This window comes from Microcaecilia unicolor, chromosome 1, assembly GCF_901765095.1.
Source record: "Microcaecilia unicolor chromosome 1, aMicUni1.1, whole genome shotgun sequence".
NCBI lineage: Eukaryota > Metazoa > Chordata > Amphibia > Gymnophiona > Siphonopidae > Microcaecilia > Microcaecilia unicolor.
This window is the reverse complement of record NC_044031.1, coordinates 249,146,379-249,159,878: the sequence shown is the minus strand read 5'-3', so window position 1 is coordinate 249,159,878 and position 13,500 is coordinate 249,146,379. Positions and strand designations below refer to the sequence as shown.

At 41.9% G+C, this 13,500-nt stretch overlaps 1 protein-coding gene across 1 annotated transcript in view; it reads left to right on the top strand.

The window, feature by feature from the left end:
- Window positions 1-13,500, top strand: part of GRB10 (growth factor receptor bound protein 10) — a 414,148-nt gene that overhangs the window by 238,339 nt on the left and 162,309 nt on the right. The window contains exon 4 of the mRNA XM_030205442.1: window positions 2,390-2,606. Coding sequence (XP_030061302.1) covers window positions 2,390-2,606 — 217 coding nt within the window. The remainder of the gene's footprint in view (window positions 1-2,389; window positions 2,607-13,500) is intronic.

The following is a 13,500-nucleotide window of genomic DNA, read 5'->3' as shown; positions in this document are numbered from 1 at the left end:
CTGGGCTTGATGGACCTTTTGGTCTTTCCCAGTATGGCAATACTTATGCATTTATGTAACTAACTCATGATCACGGCAATACTAACCACTCTTCTCACAACAATCCTGTAAAAATGCATAATTGTACACCATAGTTTTAAATATGAAACTTTTCTTTGTGTGTCAGTGTGTGTGTGTAATGATGGCAATTCCCAAAAGTAATTTACCCAGGTAAAAGAATGTGCTGATGGATCATTGTGTTCATGTTGACAGCTGAATCTGTTCTGCATTTGTTGCTGTTCTTTGCTGTCCTTTAGAAGCACCTACCCTAGGTGGCTCCCTAGTCTTACCTAATGGTTAAGCCAGCCTCATTGTTCATTCTGCAGCACTCAAGGACCAGAGCTGTCTGCCCTTGAGCTAGCTGGATTCTTATTTATGATTTTGAAGCTGAAGGCATTGAACCTGTGTGCCAGTTCAACATTCCATCAAGTGACTGTATGAAACTTATGAGAAACAAAAATGTAATACATTACAAAGGGTAGGCTTCTTCTTACTCAGAACCACATGCAACTCAAGATTTCATTTCAGAGTAACGAGCTTATTTTACATCAGAAAGATAGCCTAGTTTCTTAATAAAGCCTGTAGCTAATAGTCTCCGTTAATAACAAAGAGAGGATTAGTTTTTCTTCCTGTTGGCTAACCTTCCCAATCTACTGAGTCCCTGATGCTCAAAACTCTGCAACTCTTCCGAATAGCGCTGTAAAAATACCACCAGAACAGCTCAGAAGAACAACGCTGTAATGCTTAACGTTAATGAGATGCAAATGTAGGCACACTCATAGCATTGAGCATTAGGGAGCTTGGTGGGAGGATTGTGCTTGGTGCATGCGCAGAAGAGTTTTGCAGTAAGCTTGACTCCTGTGTGCATGTGAGTGGTAAAACCTGAATGTGAAGCACACATTGGTGTCTGTTTTCTGTGGCCTAAATATAAGCACTTTTATTTATTTTTTAAACTTGGACGCTTATAATTTAGACACAGGAAACAGACACCGATACGTTTTCACTTTGGATATTTTTAATATATGTATATATTTTTTAGCATGGATGCTTTAAATTTAGATGCAGGAAACAGACGCCAACATGTGCCTTTGCTTGGGTCTGCTGTTTCTCATGACCAGCACTTAAGGGCTTCCATGGGCTTCCATCTGCTTCCAAAAGCAATCAAACCTGGCAGATTTTGCAGAAGGAATGATGAAAAATTCTCACTCCAACACCCTAATGCCTTCTCCGACGTGCCATTATTTTTTGCAGCAGAAAGGCAGTTTTGTTTCGGGTTCTGTTTTCTGAGCATTGGGGAGGAATACAAAATGACCTCATTAACATGAGCTTGACTATATTATCATAAGAACATAAGAGTAGCCATACTGGGTTAGACCAGTGGTTCATCTAGCCCAGTATCCTGTTTTCCAAAAAGTGGCCAAGTCAGGTTACAAGTACATGGCAGAAAACCAATTAGCAGCAGCATGTATGTGTGTGCGTGGGGGGTGGGGGCAAAGCAAGTTGGCTAAAGCAACATAATTCCTTGAGCTGGCTCTGTGTTCATGCACAAATGCATAGACATGGCTATACTAGCATTCTGTAAAGGAATAAGCTGCAGTTAGTCACATCTTTATAGAATTGTGCCCTTTATGGATAGTGCTGGCTGAAAATTACTCTTAACTAGCTCGTTATACTACATGGAAAGAGCTAGTTAAGAGCTCCACTAGAGTGGAGTTAGGTTGGAGCAAGAACAGGCAGCATATTCTGTCAGTATGGCAGCAGTACTCAGTCCGGTCCTGGAATATCCCTTGCCAGTCAGGTTTTCAGGATATCCACGATGAATATGCGTGGAAGAGATTTGCATATAATGGAGGCAGTGTGTTGAAATCAACTTCATGCATATTCATTGTGGATATCCTGAAAACTTGACTGGCATGGGGTACTCCAAGACTGGACTTGGGGAAACGCTGACCTAGGCTGTCTGCACAGCAGCTGAGTTTTGCCGCTGTGTGTCAGTGGTGAATGTGGATATTCAGCAGCACTGAATATAAATTTTGTATAAACACCTTCCACTGGCATTAAAAAAAAAAAAGTGCCACTGCTGAATATGGATGTGTGCAGATCTTGGTGACCATAAGTTATCCTCCTTTTTCAGATGGAGAAGAGTAAGGTTTCTTTTTTTTTTTTTTTTTTTTGGGGGGGGGGGGGGGGGGGGAAGAGGAAGGGGATTTGGTTCTTTAAAATGATGTCCTAGCTTACAGAGACTCCAGTTTTCTACCACAGTGCTACAGCAGCTAGAAGGTTGCATGATGGATCTGTTTTCTAGTTTACATAACAGTTACTATAATTTCTTAACATTTTTTTGTTTCAGATGATGACGTGGATCTGGAAGCTTTGGTGAATGACATGAACACGTCCTTCGAGAGCTTGTACTCTGCCTGTAGCGTACAATCGGAAACAGCACCACTCCTTCAGAATGGGCAGCTTAACCGCAGCCATTTGCCAGCCTCAGGAACGAGCCTTCTGCAACCTGTGCTTCAGAAACAGGGGGTTCAGAGGTCTCAGCCAATGCACATTTCATCCGTCAGGTAGGAGCTGCTGGTGCTGTTCAGCTGAGCTGTGGGAAGGGCTCTGAGGTTTGAGTATAAGTAGGTGTTAATGAGCAGGACCCATCTTCCCACCCATTTTGCAAGCCTGGCTTGTAGATTAGTGACTTCCCTGACCTGTCAGTGGGAGAACCCATAGCTGGTTGGGTTTTCAGGCTGAATGTGTGTGAGATTTGCATGCAGTATGGCGTTATGCATATTCATTTAGGGTTTTCCAGAAAACTGGACAGGCTGGAGGTCTCTGAGGACTGCGTTGAGAACCATTAATCCATACCTCTAGAGAGACAGATTGGTGCAAGAGGCTGGGGGAAATGATTTTTGGAACCAACTCGAGTAATATTAACCACCTTATTTGTGAATGCAAAATGCTTGTGTTGTCTTAAGGAATATGGGATCAGGATCATTCTTGTGATTGATGTAATCCAGGCTAAAGACACAAGTAAAGGGAAATGCTTAGAGGGTCTTCACTGGTGCTGTTAGGACACTGGTCCAGTGTATGAATCAAGGTAAGGCTCGCCAATGGAACTTAAGGAGGAACGAAAACTGATTCTTGTCGTTCATTTACCAGGGCTTGAAGTCTTTGCAGTTCAGAAGACTACAGATAGTCCAGAACACAGCAGTGAAGTCCCAGAGGGAAGGGTTTAGAATTCCGATATAATTCAGAATTCCACTTAAGGTTCTTAACTTCTCACATTTTTACTTGGGTTGGTTCATCCCTCCTGCGTCTTTTCAAGTGCTTATTTTTCGCAGCACTCATGCTTCAGTGTGCAGGCCCCTTCCCTTTGAATGGTCTACTTTTGGGCATAAAATTACAAACTGTATTAAAAAATATATATATCTACCCTGAGGACTTTAGGCTTGCATTCCCTCCCTGAGTTCTGCTTAAAGGCTCTGCTTCCCAGTGTTCCAAGTTATTTTTTATTTTTGTTACATTTGTACCCCGCGCTTTCCCACTCATGGCAGGCTCAATGCGGCTTGGAGGGTTAAGTGACTTGCCCAGAGTCACAAGGAGCTGCCTGTGCCTGAAGTGGGAATCGAACTCAGTTCCTCAGTTCCCCAGGACCAAAGTCCACCACCCTAACCACTAGGCCACTCCTCCCACAAGTTTGGCTTAATGGCTCAGCTTTCTGGTACTTTGATATGTGACCTCAGAAATATCTTATCCCCCTCTTGCCTACTGTCTCTTTATGCAAGTCTCCTTTTTTAAAAATGTAGGTCCTTTTTGATGGTTTCCTTAATTTTGTCATTTTGTCCTTTTTTTTTTTTTTTTTTTCAAAAACTACGTAGATTGATTGGGATATGTGGTATATTAAAAGTGAAATGTCAAGCATTTAATAAATGCTGACCTATCAGACTTTTAAAGAAGAAAATAAAATTCCAATGCCAGTTTTAATTTTTCCAGTTGCTTACTCAAAACTATTTTTTTTTCAAGTTTTGTCTTCTTAGTTTTCAGATTTTTTTAAATATATATGGTCCTATTCTTTCCTTTTCTTTTCTTTTTTTCATTAAAGTGTTAAATTTTTTTAGCCAGGTATGATAACATAAACATTTAGACAATGGAAGAAAAGGCTAGCTGGCCTATCCAGTCTGCAGAGTTATTGTCCACCATTTAAGGACAGTTGCCAGCCATAGTGTATGACTGCTTGTAAGATCTCTCCTCTTATCTAGAACAGTTTTGGTCATCTTCCTCATGGAGGAATAGCATAGTGATTAAAACACTGGGCTTGGCATCCAGGAGTGCCATGGTTTAAATCTCACTGCTTCTTGTGATCTTAGGCAAATCGCTTAACCCTCCATTGCCTCCGGTACAAAATTATATTGTGAAGCTCTCCATAGAATTACCTAATGTACCTAAATGGAACTCACCTTGAGCTAATACTGAAAAAGGTGTGATCAAATCCAAATTAATCTTGAATATAAGAACCACCCACTTGCACAAGCTTGAATTTTAAGTGTGACTTGAAAATTGGTTCAGTATACAGTCCCTTTTTCTGCCTTAGTCAGCCCCTTTCACTCAGCTCTTTCATGCAAATTCTGTTGAAGACTAGTTGAAGTATTTTAGTAGTAGTATTTGTTACATTTGTATCCCACGTTTTCCCACCTATTTGCAGGCTCAACGTGGCTTACATAGTACCGTAAAGGCATTCGCCAAGTCCGGTAGAGAAACAAATACAAAGGTGATATTGTAGTCGAATAAAGGTACATGTTTCAAGTATAGTGGGGGTCAAGGAGAGGAAAGGTTATATAATGTCCATTACGAGCTTTGGTTTTCCTGTGTTGCAGAGTGTAGGTATTAATTTTAGTGTGTGATGGTGATTAATTCAGTAGGTTAGGTGGTAGCGAGGGTTATCCATGGCACAAGATGAAGTTTGGATCAATGAGGATTTCAGACATTATTCATAGCCAGTATTCTCCTGTGATACATTGAGAGGAGCTGCACAAATGATATATCTCTGTAGAATAAACAAGATGCTGCAATATGTATATACCAGCTGGCTCCCCACCATGGAATGCAATTAAATTCTTGGCTGGCACTGTGCTGAAAACAGCTCTCTCCCCTGAGGTGCTGGCAGTAGTATTCTGCTAAAGGCTGATTAGCAAACTTTCATCTAGTCAGATTCCCAGTAGCAGGGAAAAGAGTTAATCTGTATAACTGGGGAATTCAAAGTGTAATGGAGAAGCAACTCAAAGGACATGCCTGACACAGGCCTGCTGTTGACATCTGGTGGTCAGATGAAATAACTGCAAACTATTAGTGCTGCTGATTCATCCAGCATAAAGGGGTACACCACTTCCATGGCATCATCTTGTAATTTTGGTTCTAGATCTTTTTATGTTAATTTTTATTTATACACTAGTAAAAAAAAGCCCGTTTCTGACACAAATGAAAGGGGCGCTAGCAAGGTTTTCCTCAGAGTGTGTATGTTTGAGAGAGTGTATGTGTGTGAGAGAGAGAGAGTGAGTCTGGGTTCGAGTGAGTGTGTGTGTGAGAATGAGAGTGTATGCAAGTGCGTATGTGAGACACAGTGTGAGAGAGTGAGTGTGTTTCACACAGATACAGTGTGTGCGAGAGAGAGAGTGTGTGTGAGACACAGACTCTCTGTAAGACTGAGGGTATGAGACCGAGAGTGTGTGAGTGACTGTGTGACACATAGAGAGTGAGTGTGATATAGTGTGTGAGAGAGAGTGTGTGAGAGTGAGAGAAAGACATTGACTGTGAGAGAGAGAGTGTGTGTGACAGAGATACCTCCCCCCCTCTCTGGTGTCAGCCCCCCCTCCCTCCCTCTCTCTGGTGTCAGGCCCCCTCCTCTCTCTCTCTCTGGTGTCTGAGCATTACTTGGCAGGACGCTGAACTCTGGCTGTGCTTCAAGGAACTGACCAATCCTATTTAATAGAATGCACCTCCAACATTCTGAAGCCGAGAAACCTCATGTGTTTGGTCACTTCTGCTTGTGACGAACCCGGAAGTACGTGATGTCAATTCAGGAGATGGATACAGAGAGCAGGAATGCCTCAGCCATGCCGTCAGCTTCAGAATGTTGGAGGTGCGTTCACCTCTCAACGACTTTTGCCACATGTTACCTTTCACAGATGTTATACCCGAGTGATCCATTGCACTTTCACGTGTTTGAGGACGTGAAGGTCTTGACTTGCAACCTTGGTGCACCACTCTTTAGCAAGGGTGGCCACGATAGCAACAGCTGTCTGTTTTTTTTTTTTCTCTTTGGGCCTGAGTACACCATATCTGCAATCACATGAGCCACAGGGTTGACCCCCATACATAAAATCATAAACATTTTCAAAGTTGAAGGTGCTAATTTTATAAATTGGTGTCAAGATTTAGATGGTGCATTGCCATGTGCTTAGTGCCAATTTTATAGCGGCATCTGGGCGCCAAGGTTCCAGTATAGAAACGAGTGTAAATCCAACACTGGCACATCTAAAGTTAGTCGTCAACAGGCCAAGTTAATGGTCCACAGCCCACCACTCATGTGCACCCCCTCCAACTTATATGCTAGTTATGCCAAATCAGCGGTCCACAACCCGCTCTCCACCCATGTGTGCACCCCCCTCAAACTTGCACGCTAAGGAGTGGAGGAGTGGCCTAGTAGTTAGAGCACCGGTCTTGCAATCCAGAGGTGGCCAGTTCAAATCCCACTGCTGCTCCTTGTGATCTTGGGGAAGTCACTTTAACCCTCCATTGCCTCGGGTACAAACTTAGATTGTGAGCCCTCCTGGGACAGAGAAATATCCAGAGTACCTGAATGTAACTCACCTTGAGCTACTACTGAAAAAGGTGTGAGCAAATCTAAATCTAAATAAAGTGATTTTGGTATGTAATAGCGCATAGCCATTACACTTGTAAATGCCAATTTGTCCCATTGATCATGCGTATAAGCACTATTATTCTATAACTTAGGTGCACAATTGGTGCGTATTTTTAGGTGTCAATTTCTAGAATTGTTGGTTGACTGTTGTGATCTCTTCCTGCAGTGTTATGCTTGCAGCACAGCTTTGTTTTTAATCCTGCTGGTATTGCTATGTGTTTCCTTACCCTTTTCTGTGAGGTGGTTGTGGGGAGCTTGGAAGCCTGCAGTAACCACAGGCCTACAAAAACCCATTTTCAAAAATTAAGTGCATAGTTTCACTTGGTGAATTCTGTGGCTGCCAATGACATGGAGATGTTTTTACCTCACCGACCTTGCAGATGCAAATCATGCAGCGTGAAAAGGGTGCTAGCAGTTCAAAACCAAGTCCTGTTGGGTGATTCAGCTGGCCAACCCCTAGTTCTGTTTTTTAATTTTTTTTTCTGCAAAGTGGGGAAGGGGGTGGAGACAGTTTTCAAAAGGGGGCTTTTCTACAGGTAAACATATTTTACCCTTGAAAATATTTTCTGAAAATTGTCCTCAAATGTATATAACTAACAACCTATTTGTTTTAGTGATTAATTTCCAATGCAGTGTAGAGAGGTGTGGTAGCCGTGTTAGTCCACTTTTAAAGGTAATCAATAGAAATAAAACAAAATAAAACATGGAAAAGAAAATAAGATGATACCTTTTTTATTGGACATAACTTAATACATTTCTTGATTAGCTTTTGAAGGTTGCCCTTCTTCGTCAGATCGGAAATAAGCAAATGTTGGTAGATGACAGTATATATAAGTGAAACATCAAAACATTTCAGTGACAGTCTAACAGGATGTGGGTGGATAGGTGAGAGACAGAGATCGTCTAGCCCATTATAAACCATAAAATTGTACTGCTTTGTCACTCTCCTGTCGCCATGCATATCTCCCTGTCCCTCATCCACCCGACTCTTCCTGTCTCTCACCTATCCACCTGCATCCTGTTAGACTGTCACTGAAATGCTTTGATGTTTCACTTATATATATTATCTACCAACATTTGCTTATTTCCAATCTGACGAAGAAGGGAAACCTTCGAAAGCTAATCAAGAAATGTATTATGTTCAATAGAAAAGGTATCATCTTATTTTCTTTTCCGTGTTTTATTTTGTTTTATTTCTATTGATTACCAATGTAGTGTAAAAATACTGATTGCATCTGCTGTATATCTACTTCATATGCTCAGAAACAGACAAAACTGTTTCCAGAACGATAGGAGGGTTGTTGCACTTCTTTATGTTCAAGCAAAAATAACATTTCATAGTTTAACTACTACAAAAGCAAACATTTCACAGCTCATTGCAGAACAGAATCAAATGACACAACAGCAGCAGCGATCCAGGGAAAGAAAAGTGGGCAAGAGTTCATCCAAACAAGATTTTATTGGAAATAAGACCCCGACCTGGCCAAGTTGCGGACAGACCTTCATCAGGAGTCACACAGGTTTCCAAACCAAATCAGTGAGACTTAAAGTGGGTGCTTCGATTCCTATGTGGACAAGTGCCAAAAACAGCTGTTTCCAATAAAATCTTGTTCGGATGAACTCTCGCCTACTCTTCTTTCCCTGGATCGCTGCTGCTGTTATGTCGTTCAATAGTTTCAGGTCTTTACTTAAGTAAATTTTTACGAACAGGCCCCCTAATTCTATAAACTTGCATTGTTTGTGGGCATTAATTGGCTTTAACGGCCAATAATGACCCTTAAGTGGCGTTAACTGGCACCAATTTGCAGTTATGTGCATAACCACATTTAGCGCTATTCTTTAACTTAGTGCCTATGTTCTATAGTGCATTACTGTAAAAGGAGCATTAACTTGGGAGGGACCAGGGGCATCAGGCACTAAATTTATACAATACGGTCAGTTATGCATGCAATTTGACAGTATTTAGGCTCAAGCATTTGACATGGCATAAATGCTTGCACTTAACTTAGCACTCAGTTTTTTTGCAGCTAACTTTTGGCACCCTTTCTGGAATCTACCCCATGGTGATTTTTTAAAAATATTTTTATACGGTATATATGGCTGAAATACTGTTTATGCACTATGCAAGCATTATAGAAACAATATCAAACCTAATCAGTAAGAGAATGAAGTCACATTAGTAACGTGTGTGAACTTGTATAAGGAGATAGGAAAACCAGGCTATGGGGCACATTTTCAAAGGACTTAGACTTACAAAGTTCCTTAGGTAAATATGGAACTTGTAAGTCTAAGTGCTTTGAAAATATGCCGCTCTGTATCTTCTCCCATTATATTGTTTTAGACAGCTCATTTCTTCCCATTCCTTCGGGTTTCGCAGCTGAATTGCATTCAGGTCTGTGAGGCTGAGCCAGTGGCTCGATGGTAGTATTGTACGGTACCATGCAGCTGTGCCAGGGTTTGATTCTCAGTTGAGGTCTACAGCTTCCATACTAGTCTTCCATATAAATACACCATCATATCTCTCTTCCCTCATCATCCCTTATACCCCAACTTGTACTACACTTGGCCTTGGCTTTTTATCTGTCACTTCCCCCCCCCCCCCCCCCCCCCCCCCCCGCTCACTGTTCATGCTTAGAATCTTCCCACCACTCAGCATTTTTCTTCATTTTTAGGAGTTGGAGCACTCAGCAGTCAGCTTTTAGTTTGTATATATGATTTAAACTCGTGTGTAGTTTGTTTTCTTTTTCTTTAGCATGCCCTCTTCTCTCCTTTTTTTTTTCTCTGTCCTTTGAGATTTTGTAGTTCTTTTCATTTTCCTATGTTTCTTGTTTTTATTATGGACAGCTTGGATTTATTTTTTTGTGAAAGGGGGTATATCAAACACCAAATGAGCTAAACTAAACTTCCTGGGTTGCTTGGAACTGAGGATGCAATGGAGGGGAGGGAATCAAACTCATTGTGCAGCAACACAGACAACTGGATTTAGGGCCCCTCTATTGCAGGGTTCTAGAGAGCGCCCAGCCAAGGGCTGTTCCTGAAATAACTGCACTAAAATTAAGTTGGAAAGGGATATAACATCCATAGGTGGTGATGAATGAAGGCAGCCAGTACCAGAACCCAGGCTTACTTCTGCTTGAGCCAGAAATGTGATGGGCAAGAGGGCAAGGATCGGGTGCTGTGAGCCTTTCATTTGCAGCTGTCTGGGGATTTTCTTCTCTAAAGTGTACCTATAAGTCCCTTCATGCTGTGGAACAATCTGGTGCTGGATTAAGAGGGGTGAAATAGAATGTATGTGGCTGAAGATTCCGCAGGAGGATCATCAAGGAGATGGTTAAAAATGAAATGGTTAGTTCATTAGAATTCCTGAACTACTGTGCAAGGCTTTTTAAATATAAAAGCAGCAGTTTTTTTTTTTTTTTACTACAGCAAAAACGAAGGGGTCATAGTGCTGTGGCAGATAGCTTAGGCTAACTGTTGGTAAATGACCTCCTAAAACATCTGGGAATAGAGTTGGATGGGCCAGGGATTGCTGACTGGTTTCTACTGGTGTTCAGGCAATCGGTAATATACAGCCAGCTACTATGGAAGCTCCAAAATGTAAACATTTTGTTACGTTTCTGTGATTTAAAAAAATGCTAGAATAAAGCTGGAGGTAAGTACATTTTTCTTTCCAGGAATAGCTGTGTTCACCCTAAGTCTTCTGTGGATACTTTGCCTCTGTCGCTCCAGATGGTGGATTGGGGGTCATTGTCTATTTTATTTATGTGTATGTATTTAAGCTATCTAAACTACCTTCCTAGTCTTGAAACGCTAACACTACCTTAAAAATAAAGGATAAAACTATAAGAGCAAAAAGAAACACAGCAAAGTAAAAACAATTTAAAAAAAAAAACCAAAACTCAAAGGGAATAAGAACAGCTATGGTGAGACTGCTGATAATGCCCTGTGATGATAACCTGGAGTATGCTCGGAGACAGTAGAGACCAGCAGGGTATGAGGTGCCCAGCAGTACTGACATAAGCTTTGTACAGGATTAGTTCCACAGTGGAGCACAGCTGCAGGCATGTGGCTGAAGGGGTATGGCCTAAGGAGATAACATCAGGTATTATATAATTTATTCTTTTTTGACTCAGGGCAAGATATATGGGGAATAGAAAGGCCAAAATGAGACTTAGTGGTGGGAAACTGAAGAGGCAGGATCTGTGGATACATTTGTTCATCAGACATAAGGGGAGCTTCCTGTGTGAACTTGGAAGTAGAGAGTTGCACGGGGACAGAAAGTTCACCCATCCCCAATGGAATCTAACTCATACCCACCCAAACCTGCTAATATCCATTCCATCCCCACAATTAATCTCCTCTATATCCACCCATACCCGCAGGAGTTTGCACTATTATTTACTTGCTCACAGCTCTGTTTCCTTCCAACCCCAACAGCCTCATGGTTTTTGAATGGTATTAAACCAATGAATGTTCCAAGTCTCAGTCTGGTGTTCCAACTGCCTCTCTGGGCATTCCAAGCCTCGTTCTGGTGCTTCAGTTGCCTGGTGCATTACAAGACTTATTCTGGATTCATCACAAATTTTGACTGTGCTCCTGCAGGAATCCCAAAGCAACTTTTTCCATCCCCATGGGAACCTTGTGGCAACTTTTCCCATCCCTGTGGGAAACACGTGGCAACTTCATCCATACCTGCAAGAATCCTTCGGGTTCTATGGGATTCCTGAAATTCCCATTCAGTTCTGTACTTAGAAGAGGACACCCTGGGAGAGCTGTAGAAGAGGCATAACCACATACCTCATTCACCCCCCCCCCCCCCCCCATTTTCGCAGAATCTCAGGACTTGTCCTGAGGAGTAGAATGTTCTGTTGTAGTTTAATGGAAGTCCAAAAGAGTTGATGTATTAGAACAAGATGGTGATGCTGCTTTGGTTAATTTATTAAAGAATCCTAGTCTTGGAAGTTGCCTTGTTGGAAATTTCCCTATTCTTTTCCTGGTAAGCAGGTGGAGTGGGAGTTTTCCAACAAAGGTTTTTTTTCTCCTCTTGTTCTCGTTTGCAACTTGTTTTTCCTGCTGGCTGCATGTTCTAGGGGTGCGGCTACTCTGGCAGTGTCCAACGAGTTTTTTCTTCATCCTGGGCAATTTGGACTTTGTGTATATGGTGGCTATCATTGTGTAAATGGTGTATATCACTGTTGGTTTCCTTCTGCTTGTTGCATGCTCGCTAGGTACTCCTACACTATTTGGATGTGCTGTCTGAGTTCTTTTGGTCTGCTTATTTGTTCAGGCCTTGCTCGGGCCTCCAAAGGGTTCTGTGGCTTCACGCCTGCACTGGCTTGTTGGGTCAAGGAGCTTTTGCGTTCACATGCTGTCTGTGTGTAAGTCACTTCTGCTGGATTCCAGGAGCCTTCTACCTGTGCTGTTGTGACTTCATCTGTGAAGCCTGTCTGTTCTCCCTGGCAGAAAAATGTTGGGCAGCGACATGGTCTTTCTGAGCTAGAAAGTTACGGGTTGTAGAATTTTTAAGGGTCCCAGAAGCTGAATGTAATGTGTTAATTTATTTAGTATGTTTTTCTAGGGTATGGATGGAGTGGCTTAGTTTTGAATTAGAAATTGCAGCAGGAACCTCCAGAGCTCAGTTCTTGGATCCTTTCCTGACCATGTTAGCAGCTGTAAGGTACATCGGGGATTCAGCTTGTGACTTGCATCAATTATAACAAGATCAACCTTGTTATCGTTATTGGCCAGATGTCATAACAGCAATGGAACATAGACTTACAATTGAAAATACACTTAATTTTCTCTCTAGAGGAAATATCATCTAAAAAATGTCAAACATTTCAGTGGTATTAAGATTAAAACCTGTTTCTCTAATAAGACTCCTTTGGAGTATATGTAATCAATCATATGCAACTGATCATACCACACAATTATATAATTTTGCATGATTTTCCGTCTGAGCCTAAAGACCTCCTCTTGTGGCATTCGAAGGCATACCGGATTGGGATGTGCTTTATCTTAAGAAAAGCGTTTGCCGCTAAGAGGTCATGTTGGTATCAAGAATCACCCTAGCCAGAGAGGAAGAGAGACGATACGTGGACCGGAGGTTGACTGGGGGATAAAACAAGAGTGGCATGCATAAGGATTAAAAGAGGGGGAGCACAGGAGGAGTGACATATTTGAGTCTAAATGCAAACCACGTAACAAAAGAGAGGGTCCAAAAAGTACGCAAATCAATACAACAAAAAAAAGCACAAAAGGGCCTCCAAGGACGATTTGAGACATTTTTTCACTTTAAAGGACATTGGTTTGATCCCTGAGGCAGGCGCACGTTTTCGCCGAAACACAGCCTGTGTCGGGTCCTATTTCATTAAAGGTTGTACAATTACTCCAGCCTTGGAAGCCCCTTTTGTGCTTTTTTTGTTAAACACAAACCACACCAGTGGCATTCATCTTCTCTTGCTCCCGACTTAATCAAATATGTCTTCTGTGTACTCCTGAAGACCAGTTAGTTGTGGCGTTACTGAGACATGTTTGGGGAAACACTG